General features: G+C 46.0%; 1 protein-coding gene across 1 annotated transcript in view; it reads right to left on the bottom strand.

Moving 5' to 3' along the window:
• Positions 1 to 3,902: 3,902 nt before the first annotated feature.
• Positions 3,903 to 20,487, bottom strand: part of LOC116522113 (sacsin-like) — a 38,691-nt gene continuing 22,106 nt past the window's right edge. Inside the window, 3 exon segments of the mRNA XM_032236755.1 lie at positions 3,903 to 14,911; positions 17,388 to 17,476; positions 18,084 to 19,539. Of these exon segments, the coding sequence (XP_032092646.1) occupies positions 4,155 to 14,911; positions 17,388 to 17,476; positions 18,084 to 19,539 (12,302 nt within the window). The 3' untranslated portion in view covers positions 3,903 to 4,154.

Raw genomic sequence — 20,487 nt, 5'->3', positions numbered from 1 at the left:
AGGTGATCTCACCTAACCTGCCAGATTAACTAGCCTGAAATACGACTCCCGCTGAAGATGGTTAGGCCCCTTGTTGGATATGTCTGTCTTTATTATGAGTTTGTTAGCCAAATTTATCATTTTATTCTCTATGTCATATAACCATGATGGTGATCCTATGGCACGCATGGGACAGGTGGCACACAGAGCCCTCACTGCAGGCATGTGAGCTGTCACCCCAGCTCAGCTCCATTGGGCATGCGCATGCGCCTCCCGCAGGTCATCTGATTTTCAGGTCTCTGCTGTGTATGTGCATAGTGTGGGGAGAGAGCAGGGATGTCGTGCGAGCATGTGTAGGGGGCACGGCACAGTGTGTGTGTGTGTGTGTGTGTGTGTGTGTATTGCATGCACATTACATTATGGGTGCACACATCCATGGGAGCTGTTCACATGTGTCCACAGGCTTTTGGCACATAGCGACAAAAAGGTTAGCCATCACTGACATTTTATATATGTGGGTATATGCATAATTTTGTATTTATTTATTTTGTCATGTTTATGTAGTGTATATTGGAGGTGGTGATCCTTTGAGAGCTTTATGCAGCAAAATGTCAGTTTAATGTATGCCGATTAGTGTACATTCAAAGTGACAATAAAGTTATTCTAAGTCTCTATGTATTAACTAGTGTTTAAATCACCCTCTCCAAAGCAGGGCTAGCTAAGGTGGAAAATTTCTCTCCCTCTATTTCTCTCTCTCCCTCTACCCACCTAAGCACACACACTCTCTCCCTAGCTACCTACTATGTTTCTCTCTCTCTCTCTCTCTCTCCCCCCCCTCTACCTACCTATGTACACTCTCTCTCCCTACTGTGTTTTCCCGAAAATAACACAGGGTCTTATTTTATTTTGATCCACAAAATATGGCATTGGTCTTATTATCGGGGGGGGGGGGTGTTGTCTCATTATTTTGGGGATGCAGGAGGCAGCAAGCATGGGACTGCATGTCCTGTCGCCCCCATCACCTCCCCTCCCTGTTCTTTGCACCGGCTGAGCGGTTGGCCGCACTGCTCTGACGTGTCCTGTCACTGCCCTGCGTTGGGTTGGGCTTTCTTTGCGAGGGGGACAATCTGAGGAGTGAGAAATTTAGGAAGCCTGGGTTGGTGTGGGGCAGTTTCTCCAGTGAAGCATCTGATTCATCCCCAGTGGTGAGCTTTTTGCCTCCTCTCTGCCCCGGCTTGGAAGCTGCAGAGGAAGCCTGCCATGCTCGGCGAGTGGGGGAGAAGAGACGACAAGAGAAGCCATGTCTCGCTCCACGCCTCTCACTTCTCCCCCACCCCACTTGCCACCCCTCTCGCTAAAGAGACGGTGGGGAAGGGAAGCAGCCTTTGTAAAGCAAAATTATAAACACTTAACCTTTTTTATCCCTTTATCCCTTTTCATATTTGTTCTTTATTCCCCCCCCCCCACTGTACTGTACATATGGTCCATGTTGAAGTGCATTGAGACAGTTGCCAGGGGTGACAAGATGAGGTTAGTTTTATAACTTGCTTCAGAACCCCCCCCCTTCATCTGGCACTCCAACTTCTTCATTTGGGGGGCAAAGACAAGATTACAGAATCCCTTCCTGAAATGTTCCTTTTCTCCCCTTTTTAGGTGTGTATGGACCTCTGATTACAAACCTCCACTGCCTTGTGACTATATCCACTACTGGAAAAGGCTTCAGGAGTCAACCTCCAGGCAAAATCCGGAGCCGGAGTCATGGAAGCAGTTCGTGACTCTGTACAACCAGGTTCTGGTAACTCCTGCGACGCAACTGGAACCAATTGTATCAGCTCTGCCATTCCATTGGACTATTTCAACAACATGGAGAGGGGGGATCTGCTGCTTGGGTAACAGTCTTATCGTCCATATTATTCTACCCAGGCCTCGTGCCCTGGAGAGGACACTCCAGCTTTACCTCTTTCCAGAGCATGGCACCATAGGCTTGTGAAAGACAAATGGATGCCAATGCAGTGGACTTTCAACAACAATTGAGTCCAAAATTTATGTTGCTAAGGGAAACATTTGTTAAGTGAGCTTTGCCCCATTTTACAAGCTTTCTTGCCACAGTTGTTAAGTGAATCATTGCAGTGGTTAATAACATTGTTAAGGGGATCTGGCTTCCCCATTGACTTTGTCAGAAGATCACAAAAGCTGATCACATGATCCCTGGACACATCAACTGTCATAAATATGAACTGGTTACCAAGCATTTTGATCATCTGACCATGGGGATGCTACAAATGTCACGATGTGAAAAAGGTTCATAAGTCACTTTTTTTCAGTGCTGTTGTAACTGAATGGCCATTAAATGAACTGTTGTAAGTTGAGGACTACTTGTGTAGGAAAACTTTGGGTTGACTGATCATTTACACAATGGGAACCATACAAGGACAAAATAAGCTTTATCCTCCCCTCTTTTGCTTCATTAAACATGGAATTTGCCATCTGCTGTTATTCTGATGTCTAACAAACAGGCCTTCCTCATTTATGAGTGAATGTGAAAATAATAAAAGTAGGATGTATATATCAAATAAATAAATAGGATTTCATGAGCTCCATCTCACTTCCTAAGATACATAAGGTGGACTGAGTAGGATTCCAATTGGGATGACTCTGGGTGGGGCAGATAGGGTAAAAAAATGTTAAATGCAGATTAGATGTAGGGCAGATTAAAAGCATTTTATCAATTGGCAACTTCATGAAAAAACCCAATATATTTGCTGAGGATGTGTGGGTGCCTGAAACCATTTAATGTGAGCTTAGAATTTCTCAAGTCAGTGGCATTGTTGAAGTTCCTTTGAGGCTGGTGGGCAGGGGTCTTTCAAAGCTCACTTTGAGCTACTTCAATGTTGTATGGACCTCTGGGACATTTCACTCAAAAAATAATTTCCCTAGATACTGGCCAATCTGATGGTAGATGAAACAGGAAGGCAACAGCTACTGGCCCCCATTATGTCCACATAGTCCAACATCATTATTGATAGGAGCATGATTTGACCTTGTTGGGTATTCAGAACATTTGAGTTTAGGAACACGTGTTTTTCCAGAGCAAGTAGAAGCCTTGGGACCTCACCACAACATGGCTAGGAAATACAACCCCTACATCACACAAGGCAGTGCGATATGCAACCTTGAAGCTGTTGCTGCCCTCAACACCACCTATTAAAGGACGTTGTGTCAACAGCATAAACACCGTACCCTAAAAAAATTCAAAGTTTCTGTTGCAGACAATGACACTTGTGGTGAAGGAAGGCTGCTCAATCACCATTCAATTCTTGGCAACGTGAAGTAATGGTAGCTGGACAGGGATATCAAAAACACTTGCTCCTAGGCTAAAATTCAGGCAACTTCTATTGTTTAGTGCCAGTGCAGGATGACAGCTCCAATATACAGCCTTGCAGATGTTTATTATTTATTTTTTGTTGTACTGACGTCAACTGGGGGTTGACCTTCTAGAACATTGATGGCTAACCTTTTTCTAAAGGTGTAATAAAACTGTGTATGCAGGCTATTGCGCACATGCGTGTGCCCACCCAACCTTGCAGGTGCAACCCCAACCTACGCAAGTTACTCCCCTGCGGGGAAGGGGGTGTCACCCTACCCAGGCTCCGAGGGTTTCCTGGAGCCTGGGGAGGGCCAAAACGGTCTCCCTCGGCCCTCCGAAAGGCCAACAATCATCTGGCCGGCATGCACACTGGAGCCAAGGGCTGTCATGCCAGCAAATAAGGCTCTGCATCCCACCTATGGTACGCGTGCCATAGATTCGCTGTCACGGTTATAGAAGAATCAAATAGGGATAAAGAGGAAATGAAATCTCTATCAAGGAACCTATGGCTGTAATAATTCCCTTTGCTCCCCTCCATAAATATACAATTCATTACTTATTTTAGAAAATGAAGTTTATTGAAGCAATTTATTAAAAGACAAAATTTCAGCATGAAAGAATATGCATACTATTTTCATAGACACATTATTTTACCATCTACAAAAAAAACCCAGGTTCTCTGATTGTTCTAAAGAACAATCTTTCTCATTTTATAGCAACTATCTGCAAATTTTCTTTACAGGCACTGCTGCATTACATACACAATGGTCTTTCGCAGCTTTTAATATTTTAATATTTCCAGATTTATTTAGCGGTCAAGCCAACTCTTTACCATGTTTAAGATCTCCCAAGCTAACAGTAGCACATCCTGCTCTTTGCAGGCAGAAAAGGCCTCATGAGGAATGGTGGGAAAAGGGTGATATTTGGGATACTGTGTTACCTTGTCATCCACGCCGTGCTTCCTGAGCATCTCTATCTTCTCAGGGAGCTTAGCCAGCTCACATCCATAAGATGCTGCCTTGTCAGCCAGCTTTGGAAGAGAGAGATTCCTCTCAAAGCTGCTTCCCTGATTGTACTCAACTGCTGTCAGTGTCTTCTCCATAGCTCGGAAAACCATATAAAGCAGCCATTCAGTGCTGCCATTTCCAGCAGTGTTGGCTGCTACCTGCAGATCACATTCTGCTTGCCGGAGCCAACGCTTTGCCTCTAGGAAACAGTGCTTTGGCTGTGATCTTGAAGAGTTTGGTCCACTCTGGCGATAGTATGACCAGAAATTGTAATTGCTGCATCCTCCCCCTCTCCTTCCTCCTCCTCCACCACCTCCTCCTCTTCCAGGCGACCTTTGGCTGGTAAATTCATAGTGCTTCTGTTGATGTTGATGAGCTTGCTCATCCCATTGACTCCAACAGTCTGAGAAGTTTCTACAATGGGAATTGCTACTTTTGGATCCTCCACCGGAGCCATTTGACCACATTCCCTTCTCCATCTCCTTGATCTTTTCTTTAAGGTACTTGAAGAGTTCGTTAGCAGAATCTTCTTGACCGAGATTTTTATCTGGGTGATAACGCAGATATAATCTTCTAAGGGCTTTCTTCTTCTCCTCTTCTGAAAGTCTCCAAACTTGAGCTAGGCACTCATCTATCTCTTTCTTGACCTCGTTCAGTGGCCGTTGATGCCAATACTCATTCATATCCGGTCTTACCAACTGGGCAGCATCAGTGGAACCTAGGGGCAGCATAACCATTTTATTTGAACTGGAGACTGGCTTATCTCTCTTGAAGTGGTACAAGTCATACGCAGTCACTTCTTCTTGCCGACCTCCTCCCAAGTCAATGCGGTATGTGTGTATTTGACCAGCACCATTTTTCTGCAACTCAAGTACTTCAAGGACAACAGCATACAGGTAATGCTCGTTGGGTTGGGAAGAATCCAGGTAGCCCACATAATCTCCCTTCACAAAGGTATGCAGAATGCTCATATCCAGGCTGTCGTACCATTCCTCAGGGATGTCTTCTCCTGGAGGGGGAAGGTCATAAGCCTTTAGGTTTGCCTGCTGACACAGGGGCACGCTGTGCTTCTCTAGGACTGCAGCAATATCTTTAGGTTCCTTGCAAACTAAAATCTCCATGAGAATCCCTGTAGCATTCTGATGAAGTTTTTCTCCCAAAAGCATATTAACTTCTTGACTTAGAACTGAGAAAATATGGACTCCCTCTTCCAGACTCATGTTTTCCTGGTGAGTAAGGTAAATCTTTGTCATGTCATCTGGCAATCTTGCAACATACACTGTCTTGACACGTTGAGTTCCTTCCAAACGTTCAGTGTTGTGGACCATTACAGTGAAGAGCTTTTCATAGCACACCACTTCTAGCTGATCTGGAGAGAAGAGTCCATCATTCATCTCTTCTATCTCTGTTGCACTCTGCCATTTCAGTAGTGCAATCAACGCATTCTGGAATTCAAGAGAAACCAGAAGTTCTTTGAGACTGTTCTGAAACTCACAATGTTCCTGATAGAAGCACAGTTTCAGAGAAGACTCTTCTAGTTGATCTTCAACAATGTTACGGAAATACGTGGGGCGAAGGTTTTTAGGTAGGAAGCACAGAAGTTTCCACTGCTTATACTTGTCCGCTGATATGGAGCATTCAGAGAGATCGATCAGAAAGCGAAGTCTGTTTTTCAAAGCAAGGGGTTCTTGGCCAGATTGGTAGTGGCTAAATACTAAAGTGTTTGATGGATGTAACTTCCCATCAATGCAAGGGAGATAAAGTTCTTGAAGCTTTGTGAAATCTGTTAGCTCTTTTGCTTCTTCCAGGAGCTGGAAGAGGAACTGAGTAGCTCTGAGTACTGCTTTAGAAAGATTGGGTTGCAGTTTCATCCGTTCTGTAGTCTCTTCATAGATCCTGGCCAGAACGCTGGCATAATGATAGATGGTTGCCTCAGTTTGCACTCCAAACTTCTCAAAGAGATCTATATATGACCCTAACTTGGATGGCAGTACGTAGAGGTATGGCCGAAAGTCATCTGAGCGCTGCAGATGGACCACCACATATTCTGCCTCAACTACTTCATTATCATTTGTCAGTATCACAGGAAGTCCTCTAAGGGAATTCACATCTATTTCTTTCTCATCTGAGAGGAATCTATACATTAATTTTAGAACTTCTGCCCGGGTTTCCTTTTTTTCTAGGGTATCACAGGTCACTTGACATACATTGCTCAAATTTTTCAACACCACTTCGGTAGGTAATTTGCATATCACTCCGAGTTTTTGAAGAACATCCTGCTCTTTTTTGCCTACATAGTCATCAAAAGAGAAAGTAACTGCTGATGTCCAAAAGAGTTCAAGAGGTGTTGAACAGTACAAAGAACCATGGGGTGCCACTGGAGCGTTGTAAGGAACGTATGGCAAGTGAAGCCTACAGAGTTTATCATTGATGACACGTGGTACAAGGAAATGGATCTTGGACAATTTTGCCAGGAAGGAATTAGACAGCTCATCTTCTTTTCTGGAAAAGAGGTATTTCAAGAGTGTTTTACTTTTTTTTCTGACATTTTTAGAAGTGGCATCACTGCTGAATGCCTCTTGTTCAACCTGGGCTGCACATTTTAAAAAATCTTCCTCAGAAACCACGTTCTGCAAGCCCAGGTGCAATAAAAAACCCTTCACGTCCCATGTTTTGATTGGACGCATTGAATCATAGAATTGCCGTGGTACAAATCGAGCGCCCAATCCCAACTCTTTAAAAATGTCACCATCCTGGTAGAAGTATGATACAAGACGCAGCACATTGTCCTTATCCCGAATGAAGGCAAAAGACTTGAATGTTGACACCACAGCTGCTTTATGAGTCTTGTACTCTTCATCATACTCTGATTTGATGCTGAACAGCAACTTCAAGGCTTCCAGTACTTGGGCTTCAGGAAGACTGGGTACCCTAGGCAAAATCTGCATAAACTGTTGGAAATCATTCAATTCTTCAATATCCAAGCACTTGCTCACACTTCGATTCCAAAAGGTGTCCTTCAGTAAAACAGTCCTTGCATCCATTTCATAAAGTTCCATAAAGTTCTCACAGAGCTTTGGATTTTTGGATACCAGGCGATACACTTTTTCATATGAAACTAATGATACATGTTTTCCTTGGTATGTCTCAAATACAGGCAAAGCTTTCAGTTTTGCTAATGATCCTCGATTATTTAGCTTTTCAAGATCCCCACAGAGGAACTCCAAGAGAAAAAGAAAATCCAAGGGTTCAAGTCTATCCCAGTATAAGCTACTGTGGATAGACAATTGTTCTAGTACTACCATAGGGTCTCCAATCTTTAGCAGCTCTGGATTGATGCAGTGTACACTCAACGCTGGAGGCAGCAGGGAGGAATCTATTTTGGCAAAGCCCAGTTTATGAAGAATTTTACAAACTGGGCTTAAGTTATTAGGCATCAATGTACCAAGGGATTCAAGAGGAATCAACTCACTGGAACCATGGACAGGGAGCAGAGGGCACCCTCTGAAGAGGGCAATGAAATTTTCAAATAACTGGTTCATTTTTTCCTTCTTTGGGACACAGATTTGATTTTCAAAGAACTTCCACACTTCCTCTAACCAGCTCCTCTGGCTTTGGTGATCATTGCCCCAGCTATCCAGTGTCAGCATCTCCTGGATGTAAGCCACAGATTCATCTAGAGTAAATTTCTTCAGGAACCCCATTTTTAATAGACGCTGATTTACAAAGGTAGAAAAGCAGTGCTGCCGATGCTGGAAAAGCTCAGAAACCCAGATATTCTCATAAACAGGTTCTTGTTGGCTGAAACATCTCAGTATTTTGTCATTGGTCACCAGTAATGGAAGTCCTTCCACGCAACTCACATCATCAGGACCCAAACCACTTAGAGAAAAGGTTAGGAGAGCAGAGCAGTTGGCACGATTCTTTAGAGCAGTCTGATTTAGAGGGCATGGTAAGACATTGAGCAGACTTTTCAAAAAATGACAGAGGGAAGGAGAATTGAGAGTCAGTACATCAATTTCTGCCATGACAAATTGCTTATGTATGTCTTGTAGCTGTTTAAAGGCAGGGATCAAGCTCATACCCAGCTCCTGTAGAGTGCGCTCAAGAATTTCATCCTCTATTCTCTCCTCCAGGAAATAGGGGTCCCTATTGGAATCCTCTGCTCTGGGTGCACTCCAACACACACTTATCGTTTCACTTACTGGTCTCTTTTTGTAATTAACATTTTTCTGATAGACTGGCAACAATGGAAGCCGGTCTTTGTGAATCAGTTTATACAGATGGATCACTAGGTGCTGCCAAACAGGGGCTACATCCTTGGTCACAATTGGGAAATATTGCAAATATTTCAAAGCAAGATGATCATTACAAGCCTTCAGTGTGTAGAATTTCAATGGCTCCCTCCCCAGTGTCTGGCACAGGTTTTTAAGTAACTGGCCATATAGAGGGGCCAGCAGAAACTGCATGAGTAACTTATTCCAGGTTGAACTGACATCCTCTTCACTGAGGTCCTTCCGCAAGTCACGCCGAGCCGAATCAACAGCAAAATTCCCATTGACATGGATGGGAAGGCCTGTCCTTCCTGGCAGAGGCAAGGTGCAGAAAGCCCTCCCACATGCTTCTCTATTAAGACAAGCAGCCACACCACCATAGGGGAGGAGCATGCCCTCTATGGTCTCTGTGCTGTCCATTCCAATTTGCCTTCCAACCCACCAGGTGCTGGGATCACACGAGAGATTAGTGCTGATCTTCATTTTGTAGAAGACGGTGACTGGTTTGCTCATCTCCAGGCCTCCTGCTGCAGCTGCCTGTTGCAGATGCTTCTGGTACTCCAGCCTCCCAGTCTCCCCTCCTTCAGTTTCAACCCGCAACAATTCTTTGGGACTCGTGTCTTTCTCCTCCATTACAGAGAAAACTACAGTGCGGATGTGATTGAGGAACATCATGAGGCATTCTGCATCTTCTTTAAGAGCCTCCAGCATATTCTCCATATATGTCTCAGACACTGAATTCTTGCAAATTCGAGAGGTGTCCGCCCCTGCAGGAGTACGCAGGGGCAACCGGAAAAGTGTGCCCTGTTTCAGCTCAAACACGTCAGGCAAAAAGGTGTCATAAACATCCAAAAAGGTATCTCTGAAATCGTTTGTGAGGTTGTACTGTGCACCAGGTGAGACCTCATCGGATTCTGGGAGGTAAAGTAATGTGGGGTCAAAGACACATAGTGTTCTATCCCCTGTGACAAACGCAGGGCAGTCTGTCAAATGGTAAACAGTGTTGAATCCCAGACCGTATTTTCCTACAGCATCCTGCCTTCCTCCTTTGCCGCCACAGCCTAAGCGCTGGATCCCCTCAATATCGCTCATTTGGAAGGTCCGGTTGTTATAGATGCAGAGGGCTGGGCCTTGAAGGGACTTCCACGCATCGCTGAAGACACGCTCTGTTGGATGCTGGCGGCGATCCCAAAGGAAATGGATGACGCTCGCACCAGAATCGTCAGCGTTCTGCAGCAGCTCCTTTAGCACATCCTGTGAAAAGGAATACTCCCGGAGGATGTTAGACAAACGGGTACACAGGTCTTCCTTAGCTCCAAAATGTGTGCTCCAAAGAGAAGGCGTCAGGATCCGGCACCTCTCCAAAGCACGGTGCTTTGAGGTCGACATGCCGCAGCGCACAGCAATTTCTCGTGGAATCCTATGATGGCAGAACGGTGTTCCACTCTTACGTGGGAGCCATGGAGTATCATCAAAAAGCAGCTTAGGCAATTGTCGTAGGATTTTGTCCTGGTCTGGGAAAAACATTTTCTGGGACAAGTAAGAATCCAGTGGTTGATTTTCTGGCAAAACTCCAGCAAGCCCTGCATTGATCAAACTAAGTACAATTATTAGTTGCTCTACAGAAAGAGGCTCTCCAGCTGCATCCTTGGCCAGGGTTTCCAGGACAGAAGCATAATCATCCAAGGTAAATATGTCACGCAGACCGATACACTCCCACAGATTCTTTTCTTGCTGATACTCCTCAGGCAATTTGAAGAGGTATGGCGTAGCATCAAAAGCCAGATTGTGAGCCACTTTACACACCGGCACAAACCCAGCACTGACCAGGACGAAGGGGAACATCTGTGCCCTTTGCGCCACCTCTACTCTACTTTGATTGTTCTGGACTACATCATTCAGAAAAGCATAGCAACTTTGTACCATCTTAGCCAGCTTTTTCTTAGAGAGAGCATTGGAACAAAATGACGCCTTCTCCAGTTGCTTTAGCACTGTACCTACAGGTGGTTTGCATTTCACTCCTAGGAATTCCATTATCTCCGTAGAGAGCTTGGCGCTTTCCCCAAGAGCTTCCTTGTCCAGGATTGGTTCAATCAGATGTACCAAGGAATACTGCTTGTGGTGGTAAATCTCACTGGGACAGCAGATTTTATGCATATTCCCAGGAAATACTGCCGGCAAAAAGGGAATATCTCTAAACAAAACCTGGGTAGTATTTCCGTAACTTTCCTGGAGATGGCCATCAAGGAGTTCCAAGATGCAGCAGATTCTCCGGCATGCTTTGTCAGGGTTCTGATGCCACAAAGCTTCCACAGTTCGGGCTCGGCTGATCAGTTCCTCCATTGCCACCCAATCTTTGGTCATGCCAAGTTGTTCCAAGCGCGACAGCCTCTCCGGCTTCAGAAACTCTTCACCCATAGGAAAGCAGCCATCATCAGGACCGTAGAGAGGTGCCACACGGCCCCTTGGGTGTACAAGTTCTTTAATAGTTTTCAGCGTTTTATTTGGAGTAGTAGGGATGCAAGGAAGGGACTTCAGGCGCTCATTCACCGTGGCATCGTTCATGTCTAGGGCATGAAGAATCAGGGCATTACGATCAGGCACTGCAAGCTTAGCAAGATTGGGTAAAACAAGCTCCCGAAGGAACCGTGCCCAATTATAAGTGTTTAGCATTGAGCTGTTTCCCGAGGTGTAGATTTTGAAGCTTGATTTAACTTTCTCTGGAAGAGAAACTGCAATCTGTGGTTCTGGTAAGAGTAACGAGAAGGCTCTGACTGCTGTAGAACTCAGTTGCGTCTCGCAAATGATATCGTCATCCAAAATGCAAGCATGATTAAGTGGGCGCCATTTTTGTCCATCAGAGAAGAGAGCTGGCTGCTCCCCATTTACTCCATCAATTAGTGCTTGATAGAAGGCTTTGGCTACTTCACTGAAAGGATCCTTTATACTGTATACATCAGGCCAAAAATCATAATACTTGTAGTCCTCCAGCAGTTCTTGTTTGTACATGTCTCGGAGCTGAGTTAGTGCCCCAAGCAATGCAGCTGCCACCGAATCTCGTAGCAGTGCTGTGTTCCACTGGCCCTTTTCTGTAGTGTGCCAGAGTCCTTTGCGATTGCTAAGCACAGCGAAGGGGGCTGTGAGATGCAGTGGGAGACCTGATTCAATGGGAAGAGGTAAGAAGCAAAAGACACGGCCTTTAAAACCACTTATATCTGGGAGCCATCGTCCAACGGTGGTACTAGGCCGTATTGGCAATGCTACCCTAGCAGAAGGCGGCAATAAATGGGTACCCTTTTGCCTTCCCTTTCTGAATAGTTCCTTGGCTTGTCCATTAGCTGAACATGAATGGAGCAGAAAATGCTGCGTGTCCACAGCTGACCGCCATGTTGTTCTCAATTGTATAATAGGAAAGCCCACCTCATTCAGTACTTCTCTGCTTACTATCGCCAGTGGCTGGACAGCTTCTGGAGAACTGGAACCATGTGCAAGGCAGGAGAGTGATAGCTCCTGCACATTGTGTAGGAAAATCAGCAGGTACTGGGACATCTCCTGGAAGCCAGTTTCTAGTCCTTTGATCCGCATGCGTCCAAATGGCTCAGAGCAGATCTGAGATTCTTTGGCCTCCTGTTCGGTGCGGAAAGGCAAACGGATCAGAGTGCCTTGATATTTCTCCCCAATTCGACATCCAAAGATCCCTCTGAAGGGCCCAAATTGCTCTGGAAACGAAGCGGCGACTTTGGAGGTTAATTTCAAACGGATGCCCGGTCGGGCTGAACCACAGATATGTTTTTGGAGATGGGTGATATTGGGATCAAAGATGAGGATGGTGTGACCACTGAGAAGGAAAGGCACATCAGTCATGTGGTAGACAGTGCAGAAACCTAGGCCAAAGCGGCCGATCTTGTCCTCCTGGTGCTCCTTGGTGGCAGCACCTAGTTGGGTAATGTTGGAGAAATCTGCCTCAGTAAACAGTGCATCGTTCTGGGCCCAAAGGGCTGGGCCTTGGCAGGCAGCCATGCCAGGATCCAGAAGTCCTTTAGTAGTGTCATGTTGCCGGAAGTCTATTAAGAAGCGGCAAGTCCGAGCCCCAGCATCTTCGGCATTCTGCAGCAGTTCCTGAAACACGTCAGCATCCTGGCTGTACTCCCGAAGGATGTTACGGATCCGGAGAGTGATGGGCTCTGAAGGCCCCCAAGCTTCGAACAGTTCTAAGCCTGACAACTTGGTACTCAGCATCTCCACTCCAAAGAAAGCAGCTGTGGCAGAAGAAACAGATTCATGCACCGAAAAGGGTAGGTCTCCTCCCAAATCAGCAAGGTGGGCACGATCCATGTCACAATACAGTGCTGAACTGGCAGGGCGAAGAGCAAAACCAACCAAGCCTACGCTTTGCACAGGTATAAGCATTTCTTCTCCCCCGTGATAACTTTGATTGCTAAGCCAGTCCAAGGCAGTGATGAAGAGGAATAATTCAGCCTGCGTACCCCCTTTTGGTCTGGCATTGATTTGTTGTGCCAACTTACGAAGAGCCCGGTCTACATCTTCCTCGCTGGGTGACTGCTGGACACCCCATTTTGCAAAAAGCAGGCTGTATTTTTGGAAGTCAGGAGGAACTCGTGGCATCAGGAGCGCAAAATCCAAATCGTTAGGAAAGGACAGTACCACATCTGCTGGCCACGAGAAGCCGTTCCCATTCCACACTGAAGGGCATGAGGGCGGATGTTGGAAATTACAGAGATTCTGTTGCATGTGTTGATAGATGTTACACAACCGTTCAGTTATCCGGGGAGTCTCTCTAGAGCAATAGGCTTGTACCAATTCCGCTAAGTTTTCCATCACCTTTTCTGGAGGCGGTGAACATTCCAGGCCCAATTTTTCTGCAGCGTGGGGCCAAAAAGCATTTGTCAGTCCCATGACCTGTCCTACAAGAGCTGCATACTTCTCTGAGCGGATTGATTCAGGTGCTAGGAAGACTCCAGCTGGTCCACGTTTAGAGGAATTGATGGCAGGGACCCAAGGCAGGGACCTCAGCTGCTTTAGCATCTCAGGAGAGAAGCGCGACAGTAGAGGACTCTCGTTGCAAACCCGGATAAGGGCCTGGGATTTTGCCTTGGCAGTTGCCGTTTCACTTACATTCACTTCCTGTGCAGCGATTATTGCATCTGCTGGAGAGACAGCACCGAGCTCCGATTTCAGACCCAGCATACGAAGGATTCGCAGCACTGCTTGCTCCTGAAAGGGCCCTTTGGGAAAGCAGCTGGGTCTTAATAAAGCCAGCAAGGTGTGGTTCTCTGGGTCATAGAGATGACAGGGAGGGAGCAATTTTGTCGATCCGCAATCCACAAATGGAAGATCCCGGCACAAAGCTTGTAATTTTTGGCTCTGGTGAAAGAGTGTGTCTCCATTGTGCAGTAACCACAACATGAATTGCTTGGCATCCTCAGCCCGATTGGCATAGGACCCCTTCTTCATTGCTTGGACACACAGCAGGCACAGATCCGGCGTCCCCAGAAGCTTTCCACGGATTTTGAAAAGCAAGCTTCGTTCAGCTTCATTGCGACACAAGAGCACAGGCTCCGGGGTCAGGAGATGGGTAGGCACTGGTGGAACCAAAGTCTTTTCTAAAGCCAAATAATCTTGGGCTGATACCAAGCCTGGCTTGGGAGGAGGAAGAAGAGAAGGCATCTTGAAGAACAGTGGCAAATTAGTGAGGACTCCGATATCTTTTCGAGAGAATGAGGCAGCCGTAGAGAAAAAAGCACTCAAATTTTCAATTTGGCAGGCCGACAAACATGTCAGGTGGTTTTTTACATCTGCTAACCCCAGATGGACAAAGGCTTGTAATACATTGCTAGGTGTGGGCTCTAGAACATATTCTTCCAGCTGGTGGTGGGACCAATTGGAGTCCCATTTCTGGATCACGGTGCAGCCCAACACTTCCAAAATACTAGCCACCGCATCTGTCAAGCACTGCCCATTATGCCTCTGGAATATGAGGGTGGGTTGAGGCAAAATCCGAGCCAACTGAATGCTACCAAGAGAACTGGAGAGAGGAGTCAGTGGTATGATTGGGCATCCCTTGAAGGGCTCCAGGGAAGAAGCATGGCGTGTCAGGAAAGTCCAGAAAGCAAAAAGCCACTCAAAGGGAGGTTCGTCAGGGTGCGCACCGGGCTTCCAAATAACAGGAACAGACTTGCTGTTCACCCAATTTCTTGGGAGAGCTCCAGGAAGAATCTTCTCAATGATGGCTCGATTCAAGGAGACCAGATTTTTGAATAGCCCTAGAGAGACAGGAAAGACACAAGGATCAAATACCAATGTTTGTGCATCTCTGTCAGAGGAATGTCAATGGAGATTCCCAGTCATCCAGGGCCACGGTTGTCTCAAAGGTGCTTTTTCAAAAGGCAGCTGGAGGAAGAAATGTTCCCACTCCTTCAAGAAGTCTCATCCGTTCCGACTGGATGGTGGGGAAGATGGAAGGATTCGTTCTGAAGTCAATTCTGGTTAGTTCTCACTTCAGAATTAATCTTTCTTTCCTCCCCCCACCCTCCCAATCCAATCAGAACTGATGAAGCTTGAAGCGAAACATCTTCTTCAAGGAGAAAACAAAGTCCCATTGCCTTTTGAAAAAGCACCTTTGAGACATCTCAGCTGGAGCTAAATAGCTACAGAAGTATTTTTGGTCTGGGATAAAGGCTCTACTGCAGGGGTCTGTGAATGGCCTGAGATCACACTATTGTGGGGTCCTTGGAGGTCTCTTGACACGATTGTTTTCCCACAGACATTTCATTACCCAAGTAGGTAACATCTTCAGTGCCCCAAGGACCCCTTAGCACTAAGAACCTACAGTTCAACCCTGAGCTACAAATATTACCTTCTATAGGTACCCCACTATTTTTCCAGCTAATTGCAGCTGATGATTCCACCAAGCCCACAATTTCATTTACCCACACAAGCTCCTTTGACACATCAAGGCCTTGATCATAAAAGGAGTGGTCTATGTCATCGGACATGTATACGTCCAGAAGGGTCTCCCAAGGCAAACAGGCCATGATGGATGTACCAGACTAGTACCAATCACATCTTCCAACCCACATAGGACCAACTATTCCTTCCACATGCCAATACAACCTCAAAAACAGCCTTCATTCTCTGTAGGCTGTAGGGCAACTACCCAGGGGTGGGCTGCTGGGGGTTTGCAGGGGTTCGGGAGAAACTCTAGCTAAGATTCTGTGCAGTTTGGACAACTCCCAAATCCCACTCCTGGCTGGCCCCGCCACACACACACCTCCCAGGAGTCCCCACATGACCCAATTTGGATGCAGGTATGTGCAGGGTGTGTGCAGAGGCTCGGGGAGGGTGAAAAATGGGCCTACTGGAAGTTCAGGAAGGCCGGAAACGAGCCCGTTTCCAGCTTCCAGAGCCTGAGAACGTTTTCGCCCTCCCAGACGCTAGAGAAAAGCCTCCAGAGCCCGGGGAGGGCAAAAACACCCCAACCCCATTGGTGCAAGAGGCCGAGTAGGAGACGTCCACCATGGCCATGTCCACCCAGCAACCAGACAGAGAACCCCTTGCTAAAAAAATTTAAGCCCACTCCTGGAATTACTCACTGAAGCAACAAGACCTGCCCGAACACAGAGGGTGTTAAGACATCAGCAAGTATTGCAGGCCCAATTGGCAAAAGAAAGCTCAGGATTGTATTGGTTGGAAACATGCGGAAGAGGCCTTCATCCTGCAGTGGCTAAAATGATGATGATTGATGACAGGAGGAGGAGGAAGATTCTAACAGGAGAATGTGGATGTGCTGTTGGAATGTGAGTAGCACTTTTACATGCACTCTATGCCTGGTCCAAAATGGATCTGACAGTCTCACATACTTAAAGGACCTCTGAAGGCAGTTTGTGGCCAGAAGTCAAAGCATCTAGTTGACTCTATAATTGCCAGAAAGAGTCTTTGACTTCCTTCAGGAGGAAGTTTCATTTGCTCTTTGTTTTCTATCGGAAGAAAATCCTTAATCCCAGGAAGACAAATCCTCTGCCTTACAGAACCACAAAAAACAGGAAGGAGAATGATTTCCTGCTTCTACGTGCACCAGTAAGTCAGGTGTATCCTACACTGAGCAGCAATTGCAATGTGGAAAGGCTAACTGTCATTCTTATACGGGAGGCCTGTCAAACTGGTCACCCGTGGGCTGGATGCATCATGCGCAGGCCATGCCCACCCCTGGGCCACAAAGGCAAAAAATGTTGTGATGTCACAATATTTCACATGATATGATCGCGTTTGACCCCTGTGTTCTAGGGCAGGGGTCTCGAACCTTGGCAACTTTAAGATTTGTGGACTTTAACTCCCAGAATTCCTTTGCTGGCTCAGGAATTCTGGGAGTTGAAGTCCACAAGTCTTAATGTTGCCAAGGTTCGAGACCCCTGTTCTAGAGGATGGTATCTCAGAGGGCAGCTGGTTGCTGTGTCCACATGGGCATGCTTCATATTCTCCTTCAGGTATATTCAATTAACTCCATCTTCTGCAACAATATCCCACTGATGGTGGGAGCTGCTGTCAACTCGATAAAACTGTACCCAATGACTCTAATGGGATGTAACAATTACCTCAACGAACATGAATGAGAGCCACAAACCAAGACAACACTACTATTGTTTTAGTTGTAGCTCTTCTTTCTATTCCTCAAAGTTATTCTCACAGACCATTACACTCTTGTCTCTGAGGGGCTCACATATGGGAAAGATAACAACTTACCTTTTTTGGCAATTGCTTCTAAATGGTTCAGCAACACAGGATTTAGATCTTTGGGAAGAAATTGATTGGCCAAACAAGGCAAGAGGATTCTGCAAAATCAAGAGAAAGTTTCTATAAATAAACTGCAAACTACTCAGAAGGCCAAGAAAATGGGTCTTACTCTCTATATTTTAATGTTGTAAATACTACACAGGCCCATCAAACATTAAAGGTATTAATCTTTGACACTAGCTGCCAGCACCCTGGATGATGTCTGTTTCCCTGGATGTCTTCTTCCATCTTTTTCTAAACAAACAAGTGCGTTTTCAATTTTCTACAAGCCAGCTACCATTCTTACTACCTGTTCTATCTGGGGCCTAGCAATATATTTACAAGTTAAAATGCGACAGTTTTCCATTTAATTTTCTTTGCTTGCAACACAAGGTATTTTAGGAAAGTACATTCCCTAAAAGATTTAGAGTGTGGCATTTTTAAATGCCTCTGTTGACACTGAGCTTCGGCTACTCTGGAACAAATCAGTAAAGTTTTTCTTTCCTTCATAATTAAAGCATTTTGAATTTCTATCTTGACAGGATTTCAATCTGACTTGATTCAGATAATCAAATCAGGAGCTACAGTGTGCTGAAGGGGGAAGAAAGCTGAAGACAACATTAGACTATTGAGGGTGGATGGGATGGAGGGAGGGTGGATGCTCACCTGGAAAAGTCAGGATTCTCAACATATACAATCTCTCCAGCATCTCCAAAGTGGGTGCAGTGCCCCTTGGCTGTTGGAAGTAGGGGCAGATCCTTCAGTTCCAGGTAACATCCACCTTCAACCAAATATTCCAGCAACAATCTTTTCTCAGAATTGGTGAGACAATTCCAGATTTTGGTAGCATGTTTCAAAGCTCCTGCCACAAACTTGGGTGTGGCCTCCTGCAGTACTGTCCCATCTTTTGCACCCAGTACCAAGGCTTGACGCACATGAGGGGGGGCAGCTGCCAGCGGTGATCCTGCCAAAAGGAGGGCCTTCTCCAACACCATACCTATAGCCTTATCCAAGACGGCCCTTGGCAAGAAGACGGCTTCAGAAGGAGGGAGCAAGCGAGGCTCCCCCTCTCCAACCCTCACCAAGAGTTTCATGTTCCTTAACCTCTGGCATATTTCAGTTACTAAAGGCTTGTACCGGAGTTGTTGGCTATGAGTTGGGTCTGGCCATGCACCATATGGGTCACCTGGACAGGAAGTGGCCAGCACAACCATTTGGCAATAAGCAACAGGCAGCATCTCCTCCATCAGTACGTGGTTCCAGCGGCCCTCAGCCCCCCGTGCCTGGGACCCCTCCTCAGACCACTGCACATGCCTCCTGTCATCGGTGAGTTGAAAAGGAGCACTGATGTGCAGTGGCAATCCAGTGACGTTTTCCTCAGTGGCTGGGAGGGGCAAGACACAGCTAAGGCGCCCAGTGCATCTGTCTTGCAAACAGTAGGCCAAGGATAAGGCTGGTTTGGATTTCACCTTCTCAGCTAGGTCCCACAATCCTTGGAGGGCATCTCTGTTTGCTTCGGCTGACAATACAAGCCACTCACAGCTGGCGGCTTTAGCAACCCCAGTTCCTTGCAAAGCAAGTGTTTTGATGCAGCCACTGGTCTCCAATGTGGCGCCAAGACTATAATCGGCAAATATTTCCGAGATATTTCTATTGCTACCATGGTTAAGAGATGCCTTGGTTGGTTTTGGCGTGTCTTGAATAGCATTTGACTCACAATATGGACGAGTTGAGACATCAGCCTTTAGCAGTTCACAGATGGCACCGTCGGACCCAACTATGCCCAGGGTCAGTTTCTGGATGTTCCTGAGAAACAGCAAGCTAACAGGGGCATCATTTAAGAACGAGTGCAGCAGTTCCTGCACCCGTTGTGGACTGTAGATGTTGTCTGAGATCTTGGAAGGGCTCTGTCGAATAGGAAAGCGAAAGAGGGTGCCAGGAAAGTAGCCCTCGACTGCTGGGCAAGGTTTCCCAAGGGATTCCAGTGTTGCCCAGAATGGCTGGAATTGATCAGATGCCTCCTCCCATTCCTCTATATTCCACAGCTGACCGCCTTCCTCTAATGCCGTTTGCTGTGTGTCCAGCACTCCCAAAAACTCACCAGAGAGAATTGATGGAAAATCTGAAGGATGAGAAGGAAAGAAATTTAACTTCACAAGCACGAGAGGAACACTCCTACTTCAATTGCTTTCCTCCGTTCTTATTTCAGTCCCTATTAGTCAGTAGTAGCAGCTGCCTTACTTTATCTTAGACCTTTAACAACGTTGCACCCAATTAATACTTGGACCACGAGGAAATATTGATGTCGTAGACCAGATAACCAGGCAATGTACCCCAAGAACCGTCAAGTGATTGTGGTGGGGCAACATTGTGTAAAACAAAATTGAAAATGGCAGGGAATGGCAAAGGTTAATCATCATTGGATTGTTACCAAGCAAAGAGCAAATGCATTCAGCAGGGTTTAATTTCATTCTACAGCCATGTCCCAAACGTGTTTTTCCAAGAGCCAACTGCACTTTCTACTTTTTCTTTGAAGACGTTTCGCTTCTCACCCCAGAAGCTTCTTCAGTTCCCTTCTTGGATGAGAAAGTGAAGCATCTTCAAAGAAAAAACACGAAGTTCAGTTGCTTTTTGAAAAAGCACCTTTGGGACAACTATCACCTGGATGACTGAGAACCTCCATAGATATTTAGCTGTGCATTCTACAGCTGTGTTTCTCAACCTTGGCGATTTTAAGATGTGTGGACTTCAACTCCCAGAATTCCTCAATCAGCATGCGCTAGCTGAGGAATTCTGGGAGTTGAAGTCTACAAGTTATAAAGGGGCCTAGATTGGAGACCCTGGTATAGAGTGTCTTCGCTTTACTGGGTGCCCACATATCACATTAGATTCTAACAGCCATTACTTTGAGCTAAATCAAACCTGGCAAATAACATTAAGGCTTACCTTATTTTTTAAAGTATAAAATGCACCTTTTTCCCTCAAAAAGAGGGTAAAAATCTGGGTGCATCTTATACACTGAATACAGCATTTTTGGCCCACCGAAACCCCACCCCTTTGCAAAAATGGA

This window comes from Thamnophis elegans, chromosome Z (genome assembly GCF_009769535.1).
Source record: "Thamnophis elegans isolate rThaEle1 chromosome Z, rThaEle1.pri, whole genome shotgun sequence".
NCBI lineage: Eukaryota > Metazoa > Chordata > Lepidosauria > Squamata > Colubridae > Thamnophis > Thamnophis elegans.
The sequence above is the reverse complement of the archived record's forward strand: the minus strand, read 5'-3'. Positions and strand labels throughout refer to the sequence as shown.